Here is a 25995-nt window from a genome sequence, read left to right as displayed (position 1 = left end):
GTTCTTTAAACTCCCCTTTACTTTGGTGTTGCACTCCAAATGAGGGATTATGCTTCCAACCATTTTACATGAAAGCGCCCCTAGTGAGCTCAATGCTTTTCCTCGCCAAGGTTCAAACACTTCTTTGCTCCGTGCTTGAATAATGTAACTGGAAAATGAGTGTATTCTATAGAGAAATACCCTCTGTTAGGGTTTTAGAACATTATACTTGTTTGCATAAAAACCATTCGTTCGTGGCCGGGACATGCTGTTTTGGTTTTGGTTGGGTGTATTTTGAAACCGTCGTGGAGCTCCGTGAGCTCAAGCCGAGCTGGTTACTGAGCAGCCAGTGCTATTGTTTCAGAGCTACTCAGGATTCTTGGGGTGTTGCTTTGCTTCAGTTTCAACTGCAACTACTCACACGCCCCGATGGTGCACCCACTCACTATTATGAACACAAGTTTGTAAAAACTTCATGGCCAACCCCCTCAACCCACCCCCTTACTATTTTTTTTATACATATTCTTAAGAGAAAAGAAGAGTTTTGTTTGCCTTTCAAAAACCACCTCCTCCATCCAGATGGCAAGGACACCATGTTGAATACAACAAAAGAGAATCATTTAATCATCAGAATATCATTATTTACAGTCCTCCGTGGGCTGTTTGTGCTTTCATTTAGCCGACAAAAGTAGACACATACTGTTTGTGGGAGTGTTGGCTTTGGGACGTGCGCACTCCAAGTTCTGTGAGTGTTTTCAACCCTGTTCCTGCGTCACTGCTGCTCTCCTCTGTTTATGTAGAGGTTCTGTGGACATGGAGAGGGATGGTGAGCTATCAGAACCTCCCACTTTCTCTCTATCTACCGGGAAGGGGGGGGGGGGTGTCCAGTGATAGAAGGAGTTCATTTTCTCAGCTGAGCCAAACCCATTCACTTCTTCATTCATGCTTGTTGTGAAGCCGTCATCAATATTTACAAAGGACTGTCGCCAAGTGGTGATGAAGTGATCAAATATGACTCAAGTCACACCAGATTTGGCTAATACGTAAATCTGCTTGGCTGCATTTGAGTTATTCTCACATGTAGGCCAATGGCGGAATCATGTTCAAGTTGGACAGTGTTTTGGGAGCTTTTTTTTTTGTTGTTGTTGCTGGATTTCCATGTGAGATAGACAGGGGAAAGAAAAGGAGCAGTAGAGGGGGGAGGGAAGGAAGCAGCTGGAGGTGAGGAGATAGAGAGGGGCCCATATTAAGTTACACAGACTACGTTCTGTATTTTCTCGGTGGACCAGAGACGATGCAGTGCAAATGAATCCTGCCGCACCACGGCGGCTTCTGCTTCATCTCTTTACGGCGTGCAAATGACAGAATAGGCTTGTGGGCGGTTAGACGCATTTGTTCTCACTATAGGTTCACAAGAGGACACATGCAGCAATGCATTAACAGGAAGATGGACATATCTAGTAACACTTGTGCTTATTTCAAGAGTGTGTTAAAACTTTTTAGAAATTTGTATGTTTAACTGCAACAGCGGGTGGCACGGTGGTGCAGTGGTCAGCACTGTCGCCTCACAGCAAGAAGGTTCCGGGTTCGAGTCCCAGCTCCAGCAGGGGATCTTTCTGTGTGAGTCTGCATGTTCTCCCTGTTCCTGTGTGGGTTCTCTCTGGTACTCCAGCTTCCTCCCACAGTCCAAAGACATCAAGAGAGGACGAGGCTGATTGATACTCTAAATTGACCGTAGGTGTGACTGTGAGTGTGAATGGTTGTCTGTCTATATGTGTTGGTCCTGTGATGGACTGGTGACCTGTCCAGGGTGAACCCTGCCTCTCACCTGAAGGCTGCTGGGATAGGCTCCAGCCTGAAGAATAAGGTTGTTCTGGGACTGTGTGGTTTTCCTTTGCAGTAATATTCCCTCAGACTGTAACACAACAGGTGCCCTTTACTAAACATTGGTCATGTGACCTGTTACACTTGATCTCTCAATAAAACCTTTCAACAAAGAAGAGCAGGCTTCACTTGATAAAACAATCAACATTTCAAAGAAGTAAATGTCGGACGATCTTGATTCTGTATCAGTAACCCTACAATATCTCATTTATCATCTTTTTAATCAATAACATATAAAATATACTTGTCAGTTGAACCTCAGAGGAAAATAACTCGCAGACAGTTCCAGAATGATTCATCAGTTGTTGCTGGATCACTTCATTTTTTTTAATCAAGTCCCCTTGAACCTTGATTTTATTTATTTTTTCCATGCAACAGCCGAGCTCTCTGCTCATGTGTGTCTTTGGACAAGGGCTTCCCCTTGTGTTCAAAGTGCAACACTACATAAGAAAGCATCAAGTCAAAGTAAATGCCTTTGATTTTTCGATTGGTTGTGTTGTACATTTGGGAGTGACCTGAGGGAAAAGGGGAGTAACAAACAGCTTCGGATTTAACTAACTGAATACATTTTTTGAGGGTTAAAGGGGAAACGTGACTGATTTTCAGCTTTGTATTATAAAATAAATTTGTTTGTATAAAACAACGAATGTGTTGTTGTTGTTTTTTCCTGTGCCTTCTCTTGACCCAGATATTATTCCTATCTTGTTATTTATTTCATTTCATTCCCAAGAGTGAAAACAGAAAGTCCACCATCTTTCCTCCCATGTGTATCGCCAGCCAAAGCCTGCCGGGAGGAGAGAATATAGAGGGTTTTTATTATTATTTGTGACTATCAAAGCAATTTACAAGTCTCATGTTGTTGACGTGAGTTCCTGTAGAGAAGGAAAAGGTGTGGCGTTCCTGACCTCACTTCTGGAATTCCTCCTTTGCTTGCTAGAAATTTCCAAGGGGAGGTTTTCATTCCGCAACATGGCAAAGCATATTTTCATTTCTTTTAGTATGATTATACTTTTCTCTTCCATCACTAAAGGGAGAAGTGGTAAGTTTTGGAGAACTGAAAAATACCTTATCTTGAATTTCCTGCTTTTCCTGTTTTTTTTAAGACGCATAAAACTGCAATCGTTGCTCTATCAGAATTGTAGAGACAACAAATGGAAGCTGGTGTTATTCTAACTATGCGTTTCTTTCTTAGAGTTAAAACACATCTTCTGCGAGGATGTGAAAGTATCTGGTGGCTTCAATTTCTCATACGGCCATATGGATATCACTGCATATGGAATTGAGGTTGAACAAAATAAGGTATTTTACTTAAAAACTATTTTTCTGAAGTTTTGTTTGACTACATATTGTTGGCAAAGGCTTTTTAAGTCATTTACTACTTCTATTTGAAATGGAAATCAAAGTTTGAATCAGATGCTAAGAGACATGCATTTAGCCTGAAGCTAACAGGCCCATTGCCACCACAGCGCGTTTGAGCCTATCGAAGCTGACAGTGAGCGAGAAGCGGGGTAGAGGAGAATTTGAACCAGCGACCCTTTGGTTGCTAGACGACCATTCTACCTCCAAGCCATGTCGCCCTCAGGTTGCAATAAGATTTAAGCTAAATATGTGTGTCTGGCTCTGCGTGCAGTCTGGAGCAACAGGGTAGAGAAGCAGTGCTTTAAAAAGAAGTCTGTGAGGTCAAGACACCTATGGGTGCTTGATGGGCAAAAATACTGTTACAGTGTGAAGTATCGCTTTAAGTTGACAAGTAATTCCCTATATTTTATGTCAGTGTTTTGTTTCTGACTAGCCAGTCAAAGAAAGCACCTGATTGTTTCCCAACAGTTGATGATCGGGTTTTATAAAGACAACAAAGCTAACTACACCCAGGACCAAGTGCTGACTATGGACGAGAAATCTGTTGTGTTGAAGAGCTGCAGAAACACAACAGTGGTGATCCTGAGGAATGTTGTGAGTATTTAATGTCATTTTGATGTCGTTTTGCTAAAAATGTGAACAACGTGCTCTAGAATATCACAATAATTACTTTCCTTTGCTTTCTTTTAGGGGGGCAAAGAAAATGATACCACCATAGAATTTATGGCTCATGGTAAGGCAGTTAGAGCCAGACAACCTACTGCTGACTTCTTCTTACATAGTAGCCTAGCAAACAGAGCAGATGATCCATGTATAATATAGAAGTGTCCCATTTTTTTTTTTGCCATAAACAAATGAAATGGTGACTTCTGATCCCATTCAAAAACCCAACAAGCATGAATGGATATTTATTTCAGGATTATTTTTGCTGTATTTCTGCTGTTATGTTAAATGTATGGTTTGGACGTCGGTGTACGCTGAGCAACTCTGTATTCCTTGCTTGAAACCTTTGTAGCAGTTTCAACAGGAGGCTAATATCAATGCCATGTGTTGTAGAGGGTTCTGGAACTCCTGGGCCAGAGGATCTGAAGGACGGGATACAATGTGAGCTCATATGACGACTACCAGTTACCTCAATTAATGGGCCATTTTGATATGTCATTGCAGGCTAAACATGTGACAGTAATGATTAAATATGAGCCTGTGCCTTTATGTGGGTCGGAGTCCTGGGATGTGCATCCTGGCACTGGAATGGCTGTAACAGGCTGAACAGAACAGGACTGTAATGTCTTTGATCAAGAACACACACTCACTCACACACACACACACACACACACACACACACACACACACACACACGTTGACCCAATGACATGTTGAATTGCATACTGAAAAAAGGGTCTGTTAATTGTAGCAGTTTTGAAAGGAAGTCGGGAGAATAATGTGGGTCTCAGTACGAGCCTTAACAGGAAAAGCAGTAGAAAATGGATGGATGGATGGATGGATGGATGGGAAGCGGCGCTTGCTTGATCAGGTGCTTTCAAACTGTCCCTCAGATGAAGGTTTGATAATGTCATGTTTGTGTTCAGCTTCCACTGCAAAGATTGTTGGGATTTCCCCTGCCGGGATGGCCGTGGTGGCCGTGGTGGCCGTGGTGTCCCTGGTGTTTGGGATCCTGATCCTGATCCGTTACCGTTGCTGGAGTCGACAGACGAAGTAAGTTTGTTTTTCTCCAGGATGCTGTCTGAGTTGCAGAGCATACAGGGTGTAGTTGTGCATATCTGAATGAAGTATTAGATCAGGATGAAAGCATCATCAACCGAGTCAGCAGAGATTTAACCGGAATTATGAGGCTCCCACACTGGAAACCTACATTTGAAACTCCCACGAAGCTTTGAGATAAATCTGACGTACCATTTGTTCTACTTAATAATTTACGACACAAATTGATAACTTAGAACAAATAAGACATTTTCCCATCGTCAGACCTTCCTACACACCTCATCACTACGCTGAGCTGACAAGTTGATGCTGAGACTTCTACAAAGTGTAAAAAAAAAAAAAAAAAAGGAAAAATCTCTAAACGTTGCATTTTCCTTCCTTCTCAAGTTAAAAAAAAGTGGGCAAAGGGATGTGAACCCAGATTTCTTGTATCAAAGCGAAGTGATGTAAGCGCTCAGCCGCAGCTTCCTGCCTTACATAACACTGCTGAGTGACTCCATCCAATTTTCTGCTGTCGTATCAGCACTTCAACTTTATTCTCCACCTTTGGACTTCTTTCTCAAAGTGCAGGACATCGGTTTGACACAAATTCTCAAACCTTTGATTTAGAACCCATGTCAGCAAAGAAGGGTTCCAACCATCTAACATGTGAGAGCAGAGAAGAGTTGTTTTTGTGAAGTAAAGGTGATCTTTTGTTGTGAGCTTTACGGTAAATTTACTGGGGCCAGACAAAGAAAAATTAAACCAGCGAAATGAATTTTAAGTTAAATTGAAATGAGAACTAAAGAACTATACATTCATTTGAGCTGGAGTAAAAGTTTTACAAACTTTTGTGGCTGTAAAATGAACAAAACAAAAACTGCAGATAAAGGGTCATAAAAAATGATTCGGAGAAACTGATAGCGATAAAAATTTTCAAAAACAAACGAGACTAAATATAAAACCTGTTTTTAACAGAAGTAGTTGCCAGGTTCCTAGAAGTAAGGAAGTGCTTAATAGTCCTGGTTGAGTCCAAAGGGATCTTGAGACTGGAGGACAGCGGCTGCGGTCAGACCATCAGAGGGCTCTTTTTCTTTACATCATCCCTCACCACACCCAAAGAAGAAACTGCATTCCCCTCTTTCTTTTTCTTTGATTTCTTTGGTCCTTTCCTGCTCAGTAGAGCCGACAGGAGCGACGTTCTGAACTGCCCCCCCCCAAACATCTCAGGGGCCAGTCTGAACTCTACAACACCTCTGAAGTCTGTGTCTCTATCGCTTGTTGACTCTGTCTACAGACCTGCAGTCGAAGAAGTGGAAATGACAGGTGACGCTTTGCTGAACAATCCTGGTGATGCCACGAGCCCCAATGTGTACGTGAGAAACTTTCTGAAATTCTGCATCACCTGTTGTCTTTTGAAATGATTTTGGGGGTGTTTGAATTTAAACATTTCTTGTTTGTTGCAGCTGACGAGGAGTCAACATCTGGAACTGATCAGAAATTAACAATATAAACATACATACCTAAATATACAGTATATCTATATATCTGTCCCTCTCTCTCTCTCTCTCTATATATATATACATACATATATACATATATACGTATACATTTATATACATATATACATATATACATATACATATATACACATTTATATACATATATACGTATACATATATATGTATATATGTGTGTGTGTGTGTGTGTGTATATATATATATATATATATATATATATATATATATATATATATATATATATATATACATACAAATATATATATACATACAAATATATACATATATATACAGGCAGCATGGTGGTGCAGTGGTCAGCACTGTCGCCTCACACCAAGAAGGTTATTGGTTCCAGCCCCAGCTTGTCTTTCTGTGTGAGTCTGCATGTTCTCCCTGTTCCTGTGTGGGTTCTCTCTGGTACTCCAGCTTCCTCCCATAGTCCAATGACATCAACCCCCGTGACCCTTAACAGGATAAGTGGTAGAATATGGATGGATGGATGGATAGACAGTATACACACACACACACGTTTATATATTACATGAAACTAAAGAGCTGGAGGAGCATTTTATGGCAACAGTTGAATAACATGATTGGTCATAAAAGAGCATCAGATGGACAGATGCACCCCTCTATGACAAACTGGCACCACAAATTTCAGAAAAATTTCACAACTGCGTTCTTGGTTTGTCCAGAGGATGGTGGACCAAGACTAAGTTTATATACCCTGCTCCAAAAAAATGTAATATCAATATCAATGTGTTAAATAATAATGATTGTGATCTCATTATATAATACTTATTATTAATGGTACAATGCAATGGTTTGCACCATCAATGCATCCTATGTCTGGGTGCTGTGGGTTTTATTTTTCTTTTACCTTAAACAAAGAATCCTCATTTTAACTTGGTTGTACTTTGAGTACGATGACAATAAAGAATTGTGATTCTGATCCATTTTATTGTGAGGTTTTCCTTTCGGTTGGGTTTTCATAAGCTTTGCTAATTTTCCTAATACTCTGTGTGTGTGGGTGTCTAACATGGTAGTGGTAACAAATAAACTTTTTTTTTTATATCTTCATGTTCTTGTTCTCTTTTTTAACAGTATTTCGATCAACTGCTACTCGATAATCCCCCCGTATCCCAGCACGGCTAGATTATCTAGCAGTGTGTTTGTTGTTATCTGCTGACTCGCATAACCCTTTGATTGGTTACTGAAATCCCATTCTGTTTTAATCACAGTACACACTTTCGGTCTGTATTTGTGCACACTGATATTATAATTTGGTATGAATCATTCATTGGTTATGTACTTGCTGGAATTGCTTTAGTTTTCATAATTAATGAATTCAAATATACAATAAACAAAGTTATTTAACATGATATTTGAAGAATAAGCGCTCATGTGGTAGTTTTAAAAAAGTTTTTTTTTGCCCACGTGCCTAATTATTTTTCTGTTGTATCCGCAGTACCAATTATGTACCACTATGGGGCAGTAAACAGTCACACTACAGTACACAGATTAGTTCTCCTGAGTGATGGAAAAACTGGTAATGTACTGTATGTACTGAATGTGTTCAAATCGTCTAAGTTTACGCTCAATTCATATTTTCCAGTGATTGAACTCCATATGTGGTTAAAACATGGCCGCTCTTGTTTGAAGAAGTGCATCCTCATTATAATACTGCTGATTGGCTACTGCGGCCATCTTCAAAGCAATCAGTGTCTGTGTTTGGTTTGATCACTTTGTGTTTTCTTGTATGATTTACTAATCAACCTATGAGGAGATAGCAAGTATTTTACACAACCACTTGGTGAATTAAGTATTATATATGTCACAGTACTTAAAAAATGTTTTGCCCTGGTGGCTTGATGTATGGAAGTAATTAACTTAACACACACACACACACACACACACACACACACACACACACACACAGGGGTTCAGGATTAATTCAATACATCACTTGTCTCTATCTCTCGGGATCTGCTTGAAGCTGCGGCGACTCTTGATTTGTCAATGTCTGATTCTATTTTAAGCTTTCCCCTTAATGTGCCATGACCTTGAGAAAAAAGGGGAAAAAAAAGAAAAGAAGAGCCGGTGTCGACCTCGTAGATGGACAGAAAAGCTCCGTAGCGAGTGGAGTGTGAGGCTTTGTTGGTAATGTTAAGACAGACAGAGAGAGAGAGAGAGAGAGAGGAGAGAGGAGAGAGAGAGAGAGAGAGAGAGAGAGAGAGAGAAGAAGGCAGGGGGGAAACAAAAAAAAGAAGAAGTGGGGTGAGTGAATGGTCAGGGCCTCAGAGCTTTCTCCCTCTCAGGGAGTTTCACAGGAGCTGGGTAGATGGGTTGGGGGTAGATGGGTAGGGGGGGTGCTATCACAAGTTGTATATGTACAGCAGTGTGTGACATGAAAAAAAAAAAAAGCAGGGGCATGAGAGAGGCAGCATGAAAGGCTGTAACTCATACGCTTGAATGCACATAATAACTAGATACCAACTAATTAGTTACCAATCAGGCTCCACTGTGACCAGGATTATGAAAACAACACCAGGAAGGAGCCAGCACTGATCACAGCACATTGTGGAGGCTTGAGGGAACTATTAAATGTTTGTTTGTGTGTGTGTGTGTGTGTGTGTGTTTGTGTGTGTGTGCGTGTGTTATCCCTAACTGATCTCTAGCTGATCACAATGCTTGTGCTCGCTCTGGAGAGTGCTAAAGGTTGCCCCTCTCTCCCTCTCTCCCTCTCTCTCTGTGCTGCTGCAGCTGGACGGACAAACATTAGCAGATAGTGCTGCATTCAGGAGTCAGGAGCTGTCCTCACGCCACAGTTATTAAAAGATTACATCAGGGATCACAGCACACTGTATGATTAATTAACCTTGACTGATGCTTTGTAACGCTAAATCCAGCTGAGCTAGTATACCCACAGGTCTGCATGTACATACACATACATCTGAGCTGGATGAAAGCACCACTCGAGCCGGTCTCACTGATACTGACTCAGGGTTACTCTGGTGAAACAAAGCCCCGCTTTCTCACGATGCACATATCCTCCCTGGTGCTGAGAGCTCCTACGAGTTGAACAAGGGCAGCTCTGTTTTTTTTTGTTTTTTTTACTATAAAACTGACAGCCTGCATCTCATTCATCACTTCATTTTTTTTTTTTTTGACAGAATCATCGTCCAAACCACCAGGCCACATCTGCATATGCTGCGTGGTTCAAAGGGGAGCTGACTCAATAAGAGGCGAGGTTGCATGGCGTCCTGTCCCTTGCTTCCCGCCGTTCACAGACGAGCAGCACAATGCTCGCCGTAACCTGCAGGCCGGCCCATGAATAAAACATAAAACTCACTAAATCAGTCTTTTCATTTCTAGTTTGAATCATAGATGGAGGTATATTTAAGTGCACACGCATGTGGCCCTCATTTCTGTGTGTGGTGAGACGCTTTTTTTTTTTAACTCACATCACACCCATCCGCTCACGCGCACAACACAAACACACACACACACACACACACACACACACACACACACACACACACACACACACACACACACACGTTGATTCCCTTCAAGACATTCCCAGAGAAACCCTGAAGCATAAACTGTGTATATTTTCAATAGTTTTTTGGGTTTTTTTTATTAATATGTGCTGATACAAGGTCGCTTTGACCTGTGATGAGGCAAACACTCACAGAAAATCCTCCACTTTGGCCCAGACAGCTGTCAAAGCAATGACCCTGAGAAAAAGAAAAAAAAATCAAACAAAAATAATGAACATCATTCCTAAAATGAAATAGGAAGATTAACCTCAGTTTACAAATGTCTCAGCAGTACATGACAAGTGATCAGTTTTATATATTAAAAAGGGAAGAAAAAAAATCACAGAAAGCTCTGGAAATTGTGAATTGAAGAATCCCACATGGCACAAAATCAGCACTGATTGATCCGACGATGCCAGTTATTTAAAACCACTTTTATTCCCGTAAGCATTTTAGGGAAGTCCAACACTGACCAGGATCAGCACAGACTGTGATGGAGGTGGATTTTCAGGTCACTACAGCCACGCACATGCACGTACGGATCATCTCCTCTGCACAGGATAACAAAGCACCATGCCTGTGGACTAGTCCTGCATAAAGTAAATGGATGTTAACATACAGCAAATCCATGGCTACCTCCATTCAGTCTATACTAGGGTAGGGTACCGTTTCTATTTTTATAAGTACCGGGACATGAAATCCACTACCAGTAACTTGTATTATAAAAAAATCTAATTCAAACTGTAAAAAGTCAGTTCAGATTGCCCCATTTCCAGGTGTGCTGCTAATGTTAGCAACATTCGCTAACGTGACTTTCAGCTTAGGTGTTTAACGATAGCGTTTCCTTGAACCGCATCACAAATATTACAGAGAACATCGACTCTTGAGACCGCTTTCACCTCACCATTGCCCTGACTGGACATTAAACAGGACGCAAGGGTGATGCTACATGCTCTCGCTAACGGAGAATCTCTTGTGCTCTCAGAGGCCAAAATTTGGCAATAATATTATGGTGAATCGGTATTGAAGTAATTCATTCTGTGTTCTTAGAAGTACACAGTTTGATACCCAACCCTAGTCTACACTGTGTTTAAAACTAGTCAGCAAGTGTAAAGATGACGAGTATACTACATGTCAAAAGATATGTTTGTTTTGGCTTTGGACCGATGCAGAAAGGCTCTCACAGATGTAACATTTGGAGAACCTCATCCTCTGCGTTTATTCTACCCTGTGCATCAAAAAATGGCCGCCGGCCCGAATTACTGGCACGGCTCCACATTCAACATAAAATAGAAACAACACAAACCTCATCACTGGGTTTATGCCGTACCCTACATATTCTTAAAAGTACTCTATATACTCTCCAAAAGAACTGTATAGTAGTAGTCACATGGACAAAAGACCAATAACAAAATAGTACAACTTTATTATTGTTTACATTTGCCTTTTAAAAATCTGTATAGGAAAATCTGTCTGACGCGGCAGTGGATTCTTTTTTTTACTTTTTTGAAAATTTTCTTTTAAAGGAAGCATTCCGTTAGACCAAACAACAATCATATATTTCTCCCTCTACGAGCACATTTGTTTGAATTTGTGAACAAACTCCAGGTCTGACATGCCAGCTTGATCAATTTGAACTATAATATGATAACCTCTGGTCTGCAAACCACTAACAGAGAGCTATTTGATACAAGGCTGGTCATCCATCTCCTTATCTCCAGATGCAACCCAGCACTCCCCTCACCAGTCACCCTTCCCGCTCTTGCTGCCTCCCCGGCTATGAATGTGTACCGTCTCTGCCGTTGTCCCCTCACGGGTCAAATCTTTGCCGTGACCTCTTTCAAGCTGCTGGCCAAGTCACACACCAGTCTGTCACCCCCACATCACCCTTCCTGGTGTGATATGAGCAATTGAACTGCTTGTAAATAAAACTAAATAAATAAATAAAAAAAGGATGTGCGTGTGTGTATGTGTGTGTGAAAGGGTCAACTGCATGTGAATGGACTCTCAGCCTGCTGGGGCCTCTGCTGTCTAATAACAGACTGAACGCTGCCACCGCTCACTCTCCACTGACAATAAGCTGCAGGGGTGAGGCAGCGCGGTGTCAAAGGTCGGGCATCCCACCTTATAAACAACTTCCCGCCAAACTGCTGGAGTACCTGCTTGACAGGCCTGACATGAAATGGAAATTGTGTCAAACATTTGCAGATAAAAACAGCAACAAGATAGTGGGGAGAAGAGTGAGGCTCAGTACACTGCGGTAAATGAGTACCCATGGTGTTATTATATTGTAATCAGAGGTTTGGAGGGCTTTGAATAGTGGAGAAACTCCCGTTGTGTAAACCTTCGACCAACAGCGTGGGCTGCGGACCTTCTTTTGTATAATCATTATCATTTACCACAGTACAGAGCTCCTCTGTTTATTGAGATATTAATCTGGGATAAACAAAGCTTTTGACAAAACAAATTAACACCCTCAAAGAAGCGCAGCACTAATGGAGTCCATTGAGACTGATATTAAAATGTGGATGAGATGCAGGGAGAAAAGGAGCTGGGAGGTGCTGGAAATAAGAAAAGCAGGCCCAAGGTGACGCACATTCCACCTCCCAAGGGGGGAGAGCCTGTCTAAACAGTGTGTCTCCCCGAGCACCGGAGTCCAGCATCAGCACATCATGTCAAATGGGACGAGGGAGGGACGGGCTTGATGATGGCGGTGATGAGAATGATGATGGCGGCCATTCCGGGTTTAATTTTCAGTTGTTAAAATACATTCATTTGTTCTCATTTGACAATAGTGAGTTAAGCGCTTCACCACACATCTGTGCACGCGTTGTCTTTTCTCTTGTAAACACAACAACACCCAAGTTACGGACCATCAAACCCGACAGGGGGTGCAGACGGGGGGGATGTAGCACACCCTACTGGGGCTGGCTGAAACGCGGTCGTTCATTAAAACTTTGAAATTAACCCTTTTGTTATCTTCCATGTAATTTCCTTGTCAAACATTCAATATATATTTTTTGGATGCACAAAAACAGAACACGACAACAAATAGTCAGTATGAAGTATCAGAGTAATTAGTTACCAGTATAAATACCACTATCACGAGGGCTGGGTATCGAACCTCGAAGTAACTTTGATTCCATTGAAAGATGTTTTGTCATTGAATTCTAAATTAAGCACAAGTACTGAATCGCTGAGGTTATTTTTTTCATATTGTAAAACTCCTTTGAGTGGAAAAAAAGACCCCAAATAAAATTAAAAAAAAGTAAATTGATTTTGAGTGAATAAAAAAGATGAACACTGAAACCACAGATTTTAAAGGTAATGCTTAATTGAACTTTTTTTTTTTAAATCAGAACAGAAAAATCACTAATCAGAAACATTGAGCAGGATACCCAGCCCTAACTTTCATCTTTAAAAAAAAACTGTTAAAAACAATAAAAATAAAAGTTATAACTTTAAAAAACAAAAGTGGGTGTCCGTAACACCTTAGCATTTTGCATCGATGGAAGTTGAGAGGACACTTTATCGCTACTTGTCTTCTCAAGTTCCATCAACATAAAAGTCTTAGGTGATCAGGAGACTCACTGTTTTCAGTTATAACGCTTGTTTTTTTGTTTGTTTTTTAACAGTGGGTGCTGTAATCAGTTTTTCTGAAACTGCTATAAAAGGTTAGCCGTTCAAATTAGCACAAAATCATGAATGCAGCATAAAATACGTTATTTTATAGACCCCCCCAGACCTCCAGCACCCTTCAGTCCCGTATTGCACGTTTCCCCTATATGGCTCGAGTGACGATACCTCTTTCCTGAGCTTAATCTCAGCTCCATGGCCCCTATGATCTTAACTTAAAAGTGATCTGAATAACAAGAATAAACGTGACAAATCCTTGTAATCCCTCTTCCTTGTCTGCCATTAACTCTCTCCCTCTCTCTTCCGGCCCCTGGAGGCGAAGCTAAAAGCTGTCCTTTGGGTTCTCTTAGATGTGGGACAGTCAGACCCCAGCCAAATGTCACACTGCAGCGGATGCATCTATTTTCTGCTCACGTTCCGTCCACGCGTCACACTCGCTCGCTGGCTTGCTGCAGGTTTATGAGGGAGGTAGTCGAAAAGAGAAGGGGGGGGGGGGGAAACAATGCCATGAATAAATCATTGTGAATAAATATTTTAAATAAACCATAACAATAGCTATAAATTACGTGTTGATTAACTCCTTTTTTTGAATTGGATAGATTGCAGCTCTCATGACAGCTAATTTCTCGACTGTATCGCTAACATAAGGTGTCATAGATGGAAACGTGTTCCTCCTCATCAGTCAGCACTGCTTGTCATTTTCATGGTATATGGTTATCTCTCAAGAGGCGCTCTGATTTCCTGTCATTTCACCCTGTACCTGAACACCATGCTAACTTCCCTTTGACATGATGTCAGCTCTCAGAGGCAGGTATCCTGCCCACCAACTTCTCATCTGATCTGCATTCAAATTGTGTCACAGAACCTAACCTATCAAATGTGTGTGTGCATGTGTGCTCGCCATGCATCATCCTTTCAACACACACACACACACACACACACACACACACACACACACACACACACACACGGCACAAATTCCTGAATGAGGCTCTGGACCAACACTCACACCACCTTGAAGAAACGGCAAAAATGCATGATTCTTCCATAGCAAAACAAATGTCATTCATGCTAAAATCCATTATGTCATCAGGTTACATCCTCTAAATAAGACAAGAACAAACCAAATCACGTCATGGATGCTGTCATTCACCCATAGTGCTTGATGGTGCCTTTGAGGCACAGTATGACATTTGACAACACCTATCTCACTTGCCCCACACCGCCCACCCCTGCCTGCCTTGGGCAATTCCATCCTGGGAATATCAAAGGTCAAATATTAACAACTTGTAATGAATTATATTACATAAAAATTGTGCCAGGATTTTTCGTTTGTTTGTGATTTTATTTTTTGTTTTACTTGTATAAAGAAAATCTACTGCACGTCTTTACTCATCTCTCTCTCTTATTAAGGAATTTCATCGAATAGCACGGCGCTTAAGCGCAGAGCGGTGAGAGAGCGAGAGACCAAGCTACGGGTGGGAGAGAGATAGAGTGTTTCATTCAGGTCACAAACTCCAAAACATTTTATTTTTTCCTTTTGTTGGGTTTTGTTGCAGTACAAGAAGTCATTTCTCATAGTATCTGTTACCTTTTTGTTGCTTTTGATCATCTGGTGTCTCTATTTACAAAGTAGGAATAAAGTAGATTCATGTGTGGTTCATATGTACATGGTTATACCAAACGGTCGACCAAGTGGGTTTGCGACCTTTACAGTCTCGTTTGTCACGACCACACACGGGAGGAGACAAGTCCACTTCAACTGGCTAGGCTCTAACAGCAAATACAGGGGGGGGCGGGGGGGGGGGCAGCATCAGTCTGAACTCGCAGTCCCCAGAGGATGCATATCCAACAAAATGAATACTCTCACCAAAACGATAGCAAGGCAGTCATTTCACTTTTCAAAATGCCTATAGCAAACAACCAAGGAGAGCAGTGGAGAGGGCGGGCCGGTCGTCTGGGTGAAGGTTCTCCTGCTCTGGAGGGGTGTTGCAGCGCCTCCTCAGTCTCCGTCTCTGCCTCCGTTCCACTTCTGTACATAGTCATCGATTCACAGCAATAGAAAATGAAGGCAACTACACTGGATCGGCTTCCACTGCCTGCTAGGAACAAAAGCTCTTGCTCCCCTTTACTTAGATGGATTACTGTTTTCACTTTTGATGTTCAGTAATAAGCACTTCTGGATAAGTGAGTGAGTGAGAGAGTGAGTGTGCGTGAATTTTCCTTGTGAATGTTCTACTTTCTGTTCTGGCTCAATAAAAGATATTTTTGGCAACAATGAAGAGCTTTCTGTGAGACATTTTTAGGTTATAATAGTTTACTATATTCCCTGTCTCCAGAGTTAACTACTCCTATCAAATGATGACTCCAAAAAAGACCTATGGATGGTACGAAAGGGAAATTAGATCAAATATAAAACGATATTTCCATCTCTGGAAGTAGGTCTGAAAAGAAATGACATTAAAAAAATGTTAACAGTTTAAAAGTTTTGAAACATCTGAAGGTAAAGGGGGTGGATCGGTACATTCAGAGTGCTGGACTTGGCCTTAAGGTACCAAAGGGACTGGGAAGGACTGGAGTTGAGAGAGTGGATCAATGCTCAGTGGGGAAACACCCATCACTTGTCTCCATAGGACGGTGGAGGGTTAAAGAGTCAGCCACGACCCCAACCCCTGAAGGTCACACTGTTTGCTCATCTGTTAGTTAAATAAAAGTCAAGAAAAGAAAGGCAACCAAACAAGCAGAAAGTAGAGAGACGTGACAATGAGATGGGCAAGGAGGCGACTCTGGCCATCACGTTAGTCCCCAGCTTCCTTCCTCAGGCTCCAGTCACAGGCTGGTGACCAGCTGCATCTGTCCGTCTCCCTCGTTATGGGCAGGCTCTTGGGCCTGGTGTGCCTCCCCACTTGGTCTCCGTGGTGGGGCTTGGTAGAAGGTCTGCATTGGTGCCCCGCGAGAGCCAAGGGCGGGCCTCCCGGAGCTGTAGTAGAGCTCCTCAGGGGGCTGAGCTGATCGGGGCACCACCTCCAGGGGCTCAGGACTGCTGTCAGGGTAGGGTGAGTCTCGCAGGTTGGTGATGCTGGTGTACAGGGAGTCATGGGCTGGGGAGTCTGGGGCTCTGTTGCCTCCCTGCCCGCCAACACTCTGGCCGCTGTGGCCGCTGTGACCCAGGCTCTCAGTGAGGTCAGCCGTGTAGCTCTCTGACTCCTCTGGGTCGCTCTGGTAGAGGACTGACTGGGCACGTTGCAATAGCAGCGGCTCCTCCAGAGCTTTATAAAGCAGCTCCACATCCTGCGGAGTACGTTGCCGCCCGTCTCTCAGAAAGTCCTCGTCTTCATCCACATCTGGCCCAGCCCCTGTACCTCGTCCAACCCCGCCATGAGGACGTACCCTGGCCAGGCTGCCGCACACCCTGTCCCCTGTATCACCTCCTCCATTTCCTCCTCCAACACCTCCTCTCAGATTATTGTGCACAAGCTCAGAGATGATCATTTTCTCAAAGGCTGCGGCATCCGAGAGGTTTCGGCGGATACCTCCGCCTCCAAGGGTCTCTGAGCTGCGTGGATTGAGGAGGGGCGGCGGACTCTCTCCACTGCCGCCACCCAAGAAGTCACAGCTGCCGCCACCACCACCCCCTGGGCCACTGCGCAGGGAGTAGCTGTTGTTGAAGTTACCATTCAGCGGCAGGGTTTCCATCCCACAGGGGTCGCGGGCCTTAGATAGAGTGCTCTCTGGCCCCAAAAACAAACACGAGAGAGAGAGAGAGAGAGAGAGAGAGAGAGAGAGAGAGAGAGAGAGAGAGAGAGAGAGACAGAGACAGAGACAGAGAGAGAGAGAGAGAGAGAGAGAGAGAGAGAGAGAGAGAGAGAGACAGAGACAGAGACAGAGAGAGAGACAGAGACAGACAGAGACAGAGACAGAGAGAGAGAGAGATATGCAGGGGACAGAAGATTCTGCTGTTATTATCATACATCAGATTCAAATGTCAGTAAGTGAAGAAGAATAAATATCAGATGCATAAAGGAGGTTACCGCAATGAGGTGAAATACACTTACTTGGATCGCGGAAGGTTCCTGTGCATCAAGCGACAGTCATGAGGAGTGAATCAAATGAAAGACAGCGTTAAGTAAATATCCTTATGCAACATGAACTTCATCGATTCAATTTAAAACAAATTCAAATGGCTCCATTAATTTGAAGCTCCAATAAATAATCTGTAATTACGTATCGAAGGATTCATACTGTGCTGATCATGACATGGCTTTTTAATCACATACTTTTTCGATCATATGTCAAACTGTACTGTACATTCAGCATAATTCAGTGTCTGAACTGTAAGTAGGAATGATTAGATCAAACTTTCCCAGCTCTTTCTGTCTCTTCACGCGCTCATATTGAGCCCCCTAACTCTTACTGCAGGCTTATCACTGCCACAGAAAATATGCTGGATATTTATTTACTACTGTCATAGCTACCTAGATGCATAAATAATTCATATGAAGCCGTGTACAGTGTAGCAGTAATGTTTATTTTACAATTTGCCTGCAACACATCAAAGATGTTTTTCTCTTTATCATCACAGAGCAAAGCAAAAACCACAACCACCCACAAAGTGAGAGGCATATTCATTTTTTAAAATCTAATGTGTATGACTTTCATCAATGTTCTTCTTCAGTGGTGGTGTGGGTAATTAGACATTCTAATGAAGTGCTCTCCCCACTTCCTCTCCCACTCTCTTCTAAAAATGTCTTGGCTGTCAGGCCTGTGGCCGTCAGCCTTGACGTATTATTCGGAGAAGCTTTAAAATATTTAACAGGAACGCCGCCTCGAATTTCACTCCTCAGACATTCGGCCTGATACTCTGCGGGTGTGCTCTCAGCCACACACGCGCACACACACACACACACACACACACACACACACACACACACACACACACACACACACACACAAACACACACACGGTAGTGTAGCTGAGCAATTACAAGTCTCATTCAGCAGTCAGCATCCAAAGTAGAGTGAGAATGTAGCATTGCCATAAAACAGCTAGTGGGCCTTTTAAACACTCCAACTCTGAGGAACACAGACACACACACACGCACGCACACACACAGGTTTGTGCAGCTATGCTTGCAAGGACAATACATTGACTTTCATTCATGATAGACAGCCTGACACTAACCTTAACACTGAAATTACACACATGCACGCACACACACACGCACGCACACACGCATGCACACATGCATGCACGCATGGGTTTACCTGAGTTACTTTTGGGGTATTTAAATAGACTTCCATTCATTTCCTACAGACACTCCCTAACCAGTACTTAAGACAGTCGCGTCCATGCAGCAAGCATGCTAATTGCTGCGGATCGAACTTTAATACTGATCAAATATATGACAGGCAGAGATGCAGTGCGAACAGGACAAATGAGTTGTGTCTAAGTTAGTTTTTTGTGTTAGTTATGTCTGTATGCTGACTCACAGGTTCGGTTAGGAACCTAAGAAGAAAAAAAACTGCATTTTACCAACTGGGGACACAGTTCTGCACATGCTGTCCTCATTTAACTGGTTGTCAGTCCAGTTAGTGTCCCTGAAAGTCCCACATGAAAAAAAACCTAAAACAAAACAAAACACCCACACACAGGCAAAACATTGAGATTTCACTCCTGACCAGCCAGCCTCCAATATCAACTTGTCCCTGGACACCGAGCTGTCCAACGCCTTTCTTTTTTTTCTTTTTTTACAGCCATCATGATTTAAGCTGACTACTTTTCTATTTGGCAAAAGGAAAACTGTCCCAAAGATTTCTGGCAGTCACAGCTGCACCTAAACTTCTAATCAATTTGTGACTACTCTCATGAAGATTCAATATCTGACCAGATGGCTAGTTAGGCTGTTTTGTTCAGCCCAGTGAATCTGTCTGACAGCTACATAGTCAGGAAAAACTCCCACCCACCCACACCCCCACACACACACACACAAACACAAACACACACCCCCACACACACTGGAGGCTTTGTGAGAAGCTAACCGGTAGAGTTGAAGACGCCAGGTGACGGTGGGGTGAAGCTCTCAGCCAGTAGAGTGTTGTAAGGAGAGGTGCCAGTGCGAGTCTGCAGCACCGGGTTCGTCAGAAGGTGGTTGCCCATGGTTGCTGAAACATTTAAAACATGCACACCATCATAAATGAGCCCCGAGTGTATGCAGGGGCAACACTATCGCTCTGAAATTTCCTGCCTCAGTAATAACATGTTGAATCATAAAAATATTTACTGTTTATTCAGATGGGGTTATTTTTGTTATGCCGGTGCTTCATGGAGTCATTTCACAGTTCTCTTCAATGTTTATGCCTGCTGATTGTAACCTTTGAGCAAGAAACACAATTGTGAAGGAAAGGTACTCTTTAGAGCATTGCCATCCATTGTGTTTTTTTCCCCTGTCGACAATGTAGTCAGATGGAAGAGAGCAGTAATGCATGCCATTATGTAGTCTAGAGGTGCAACCATTGAAACACAGTTAATTTCACAGTGAAATGTGAATGCCACTACAAGACAAATATAATTCAAAGGAATGGCACAGTGAGAATGCTGTATAAGGCCTATGTATGGCTCCAGCCTGAGGCAACTGGAACAGAAATGCCATGAAATTAAAAATAGGACAGCATGACGGAGAGTAGTCCAAGACCAAGAGCAACCTTCAGGTCTCACGCCTACCGTTCATCACATGGCAAGGGCGCGGGAAAGTCTAGGAAAAAATAAAATAAAATATGCACACATACACACAAACACACACAGAGCTATTTATTTGTCATTTTCCCTCATCTTATACTTGCCATGTCCATCTCTCTGGCACGCCACATACCGCCTCCTCCTCTGTTCTCTGGCTTGTTCTGTTGTGTCAACTCAACCACATTTTCTCAGTTCCTCGTGCCAGATTTTATGCCAAATTTGTGGGGATAAGCTGTCTGTGATTCACTCCTGGGAATATCCATTAGAAAAATTTAAAGGAAGGAGGGAGAGAGAAAGTAGGACAAGGTGCGCGCGCGCGCGTGTGTGTGTGTGTTTGTGTGTGTGTGTGTGTATCTTTCTGGACACATTACTATTGTCAGGAGGAGGCTGTGCATCATAAAGAACTGAAGTGGCAAAATCAAAGAGATGCCAGTGATAACAGCGCAGCTTCTCTCCACCAGCTCTGGCCCTCTTTAATGACTTCCTGTGCTCTTCTTTTCTTTCACTTCCTGCCAACTTTTCTCTGAGGCACCGGCAAAAAAAAGAAAAGCAAAAAAAAGGCTTCACCGCACAGTTGTTTGTGTTTGACAGTGCATCATGAAATAATCTGTGATGTTTGTCCCCCCCAACCTCATCCCCACCCTCTCCAGGACTGGTGATTGCTCTATCGTGACGAGGCCCCCGGAAATCCACCTTCCCTATCCGTGCGCACGTGTGTGCGTGCGCACACACACACACGCACACACACAGACACACATACACACACACACATGCATACACCTCCTATCCATCCATCTCAATTGTAGCACCCCTCTTCCTCACCCCCTGCCTTGCTCCTGTCACTCTCCTCAATTAGAATAATTACCCCCTGTTCCCTCACACGCTAATCAGTTCATTAAAAACAAAATGGAGGAAATTAGCATAGAGAGTGACGGCTGATTTAGCAACTGCGTCTGTGTCAAAATCCGAAACCTGAGCCAACCTTGATCATCCCTGTTAGTGGCAGTGATGCCACCAGTTGCTGAGAGAAACCCACCCCTCCTAAAACCAGCAGCAAACCTCTCTGTGCTCTGGGACCACAGAGTTGAACTAGCTGCCTTCTTTATTATTTAAGCTAAATACCCCTAACTTTAACACCAAGGCTGTATAACAGCCGCCAGATAGTATTCCCTAATGGAAAGTGGACATGTTAACGTATTTAGAATCTACCTTCTAATTCACTTCAGATCTCTAATGGGCTGTCTTTTACGATGTGATTGCCAGAGTTATGCATTTCTTCACTTTGTCTGCTTTTTAAAAAGATGTTCGCTAAGTGTTTAGGCTCTAAATTCTGATATATTTTAATACAACTGAATTGACTTCAGTCAATTACATTTTATGGAAAAGTAACATATTACACAATAATTTGGATCCCAGATGTGGTGAAGTGGCTGCGCTAACATGTCCATAAAAATTATCTTAAATAAATGTCTTTCACCTCACTATCAGTAGTCAAATGATTGAAAACCATTACATTTGCAGTTATTACAGGCTAAAAAATGCTGGATTAAATGAACAAGTCAGTGCTAATAAATCTGAAACATTTGCTACTGCTGCAGTTTCACATTAATAGCATTTAACTGGCAAAAGATGAGTTGACTTTATGGGGATATAGTCACAGGACATATTTATTCAGCACTGAATGGTGGTGTTGGTCATCAAAGACGTCTACATCTGCCCCAAAACGTAACTGGCTCTTCCTTTGTCCGTGCTCCACCCCCTCCATCGACTTTGGTGAAATTCAGCCACATTTTTTCCATAATTCTGCTACAAGACAAACAAATGCTACTGAAAACATTCCCTTCTTTCTGGGTGAACAAACTCATAAGCGTTTGAAAAGGTGTAACCAAATAAAGAAACTTTAAAAAAAAAAGATACATAAAATTTGTTTTAATATCAAAGCATGAATACACTCAAATCTGCTGAGTTGTTTCAGGCAGGGACATAAGCTCGGTAAGTGCAAACCCACACACACATGCACACAACAGATCTAGTTTGTTAAGACGTATGTGGTCAAGCCTGATACACATCTGCTGTTGCTAAGTGATTTCACTGATCAGCTGCTTTCACTCCAGCCTCATTACTCACTCTAGCAGCTATCTGCTTGATGTAAGGGCAACCTGAATCACAGGTTAACATTCAGAAGCCAGGCATCATGGTACACTCCTTAGTTCAGCAGTCTATAATACAACTCAACAGAGGGAGGTCTCACCGCGGTTGAGAGTCGGTGTGCTGTTGATATCTCCCGCCATGAAGGAAGACTCTGTCTGCTTCCGAACCGTGTCATTCCACATCCTGCGGATCCGACTCTAGAAGAAGGAGCAGGGCACAGTGAGTGGCAGCAAACAAGTTAAATTTAGAAGCGCGGCGTGTAGACTTTGAAACTCAGCGGGGCTGCTGTAATCAAAACTACAGGGCTCGCTCTAATCCACAAAGAACAATAAGCAAACAAGCCAGACAAAGAGACGGAGGCATAGAGAAAAGAGGCACGTCATGTTATCACGAGGGGGCTAATAAACTCAAGATGTGTACGACATGATTGCAGTCGCCGATACAATGTCTTTGGAGGCTTGTTATTACATTATGAGGGAGCTTGTTTGTTGATTGTAAGGACTGTCTAAGAGTGTGTATGTATTTCTGAGTGTCTTTACAGCAGATTTGCAACAGAAATTTTACCTGCTGCACAGGTCTTTACGACAGGCGGGGGGAAAATATGTACATGAAGGCTGACAAGTACAAAGAAACTAAGGCAAAGTAACCATGAGTTATTGGTATTGATCAGCAATCAAACTCCAGACGTTATACTCATTTTGTTCCTTAGGATCTTATTCAATAGAGCTTCTATTTTGGGTTTTGAGCCCATTTTTAAAATCAGATACCATCAAGACTGTAATCTTATTAAATAACTTTTCTTGCCATCTTACAAAAACACAAGCACACAGGCAGATTTACAAAATTTAAAATCTCCCCAGCTGCCTAATTTGATGTGTAAAGTAGACTTATGAACAAACAGGTGCGCCTAAAACACAAAGCTATGTGCCATCATTCCTGTGAGTGTTTCTTGGTCCTGCCTGCACCTGTCTGTGAGCTGCTGCGTGGCGAGCTTGGCTGCCGCTGTAGTAGCGATTGTTGGCACGCAGGCCCGAGTTCTTCAGGGAGCCATGGGAGCTGGTGGTGGAGGTGCGGCTGCAGCAGTAGGAGTGACGCAGACACTTACTATACTCCTTATGGACCTGTAAAGAATCACACCGGCAGCACACAAGGCGGTTTTAAATCCACTTGTAAACACAAACACTTGCCTGCATCCACTGTAAAGGAAACATAGAGTCACAGTAAATCTTTCATTCTAGGCGTGTTACCTTCTTCTGCAGGGCACAATGGAAAATGAAGATAAACATGCCCTGGAAGGCATTGAAGGTGGTGAAGAGGTAGGCCATGATGACTGTGTTTTCGTTGATAAACAGGAGGCCAAAGGCCCACGTGAGCCCCAGCAAGAACAGCAGGGCGATGGCCCCCAGAGCCCAGGACCTGAGGGGAGGAAGCATAATAAATTAATATCATTTGACCTGACACAAGGACAGAGAAATTACATAAAAACCCACTGGACATTGTTGACATTATTAAAAAGTTCCATTTTTCTCTCCACTTTATTTTTGGTAACACTTATTCCAAAGGACTGTTTCACAGGTTTCCATTATAGGTCCCGCCGTTACCTAATTATTTACGCACGTTCAAGTTAGCGGAGGGCTAGCAGGAACTACAGTAGCTAGCATGGCCAGCACAGCTAGCTTAGTATGGAGTGCAAGTGGTTCATCATAATCAACTGGAGCATCTAGAATGACCACATCTGTTGGTTTATAAATGACACATCGTGACATATCAAAGCGCATCTTTTTTTTACTTTACATCACGTGATGATAAGGTTCTCCAAGCATTTACAATCACAGAATCTCCATGAAAACAGCTCCTTATTTGTGCTGTGGGTGGCCAGAACCAATGAAAGGAGCATAGCTGGTTAAAAAGCCTGCTCCTTGGCCCACAGGGAAAACACTGCAAATTCTCCAGGTTTTTTTTTTTTTAGGTAATGTCTCTGGTGCACAGGCCCTGCCCGTTGAGCATGCTCAGTATGTACCCTGCTTGCAGTGCAGGTATATGGTCACTTACACAAACTGCATATACTGTGAAAAGCAGAGGGATTTTCCAGATGGTGATGAGCTTAATGATTACCATGTGAACCTTTAAGGGAGGGTGGCACAGTGGTGAAGTGGTCAGCACTGTCGCCTCACAGCAAGAAGGTTCTGGGTTCAAGCCCCCGCTCCATCACGGGATCTTTCTGTGTGAGTCTCCATGTTCTCCCTGTTCCTGTGTGGGTTCTCTCTGGTACTCCAGCTTCCTCCCACAGTCCAAAGACATCAAGAGGGGACGAGGCTGATTGATACTCTAAATTGACCGTAGGTGTGACTGTGAGTGTGAATGATTGTCTGTCTATATGTGTTGGTCCTGCGTTGGACTGACGACCTGTCCAGGGTGAACCCCGCCTCAATGCCCCAAGGCTACTGAGATAGGCTCCAGCCCCCCCTTTATCAGGATAAGCGTAAGAAAATGGATGGATGGATGAACCTTTAAGGGATTTAAAATTTATAGTAGAATATGATGCACTTGAGCTTTCACGTAAAAAAACAAAAAAAAATCCAACTCACTTGATATTATCCAGGCGGCTAGAGTCAGGTTTGAGTGCAGAAGAGTTGCGAATCATCTTGTGTAATGTGATCATAAGAAAAATGAGGTTGAGCTAAGGACAGAGGATAGAAAGAATCAAATACAAGTGCAGTGAACCATACAGGATACTCCAAAATACCGACTTTGCACTGTTAATAACCTCACAAAGCAAGCATGCTAAAATACGTTTGGTGTGACGGTGTGATATCAACACAGAGAGGAATAATACTGTCTGACAGTAAAGCTAATACCATAATAACAAATGAAACGGGTCCAATGAAGCTCCAGATGAAGTAGTTATCCACTCGCAGCCAGCATCTGGAGTGGCAGAGAGGAGAAGAGAGTTACACACATACACACACACACACACACACACACACACACACACACACACACACACACAGGAAGTCATGCACACATTTCCCTGTCTCAGCGGATTATCATATGAGGGCTAATCATCAGGCTTTGGTTAAGTGTGTTCAGAAAAGCCAGTCCACAGGGAGGTGCAAGAGCCGTTCACACAGCACTGCATATTACATTTCCAGCTGTGGGGATAGCATAATCCTACTTCTCAATCTGCAGGTGCAAAAGGCCTGTCTTCACACGTACGCTTTCTTGGTCCCATAGCTCCTGTAGTCTATGGCTGCAGAGATGCCCACCACCAGTGCGGGGAAGCAGTAGCCGCACAGATAGTAGTACTTTTTGCGGGAGTACTCGCTCTCAAAGACCTCCACCAGCATGAGATAGAGTTGAACACCCTCCAGACACATCCAGGAGAAGGCAGCCAGGAAGAAGAAATGCAGAAGGCCAGCAAAGATGGGACAGGCAATCTGAGGGTAGCACCCAGAGAGTAGAGAGAAGAGGAGGAATGTTAGGATGA

At 42.9% G+C, this 25995-nt stretch overlaps 2 protein-coding genes across 10 annotated transcripts in view; one reads left to right on the top strand and one right to left on the bottom strand.

The window, feature by feature from the left end:
• The first annotated feature begins 2803 nt into the window (after positions 1-2803).
• LOC147244979 (uncharacterized) lies at positions 2804-7573 on the top strand. 2 transcript variants are annotated; one of them, XM_086184858.1, is made up of 8 exons: positions 2804-2902; positions 3056-3162; positions 3691-3816; positions 3913-3955; positions 4279-4326; positions 4812-4938; positions 6221-6295; positions 6390-7573. In XM_086184858.1, the coding sequence occupies exons 1-8, from the start codon at positions 2833-2835 to the stop codon at positions 6391-6393; spliced, it is 600 nt and encodes a 199-aa protein (XP_086040984.1). In that variant the 5' UTR covers positions 2804-2832; the 3' UTR covers positions 6394-7573. The 2 variants fall into 2 exon arrangements, with proteins under 2 accessions (XP_086040984.1, XP_086040985.1); XM_086184859.1 differs by lacking the exon at positions 4279-4326.
• A 2507-nt stretch (positions 7574-10080) lies between these two features.
• Positions 10081-25995, bottom strand: part of adgrl1a (adhesion G protein-coupled receptor L1a) — a 142927-nt gene continuing 127012 nt past the window's right edge. For all 8 annotated transcript variants that reach the window (XM_086186329.1, XM_086186335.1, XM_086186333.1 and 5 more), the window contains 9 exons: positions 25725-25945; positions 25367-25433; positions 25097-25188; positions 23756-23924; positions 23474-23629; positions 22609-22705; positions 19661-19783; positions 17677-17694; positions 10081-17352 (listed from right to left, as the gene is read on the bottom strand). In XM_086186329.1, the coding sequence (XP_086042455.1) occupies positions 16451-17352; positions 17677-17694; positions 19661-19783; positions 22609-22705; positions 23474-23629; positions 23756-23924; positions 25097-25188; positions 25367-25433; positions 25725-25945 (1845 nt within the window). In that variant the 3' untranslated portion in view covers positions 10081-16450. The remainder of the gene's footprint in view (positions 17353-17676; positions 17695-19660; positions 19784-22608; positions 22706-23473; positions 23630-23755; positions 23925-25096; positions 25189-25366; positions 25434-25724; positions 25946-25995) is intronic.

The sequence above is a fragment of the Aulostomus chinensis genome, chromosome 18 (genome assembly GCF_037954235.1).
Source record: "Aulostomus chinensis isolate RoL2024-O1b breed Wild chromosome 18, RoL_Achi_v1.0, whole genome shotgun sequence".
Lineage (NCBI taxonomy): Eukaryota > Metazoa > Chordata > Actinopteri > Syngnathiformes > Aulostomidae > Aulostomus > Aulostomus chinensis.
This window is presented reverse-complemented; position numbering and strand designations above follow the sequence as displayed.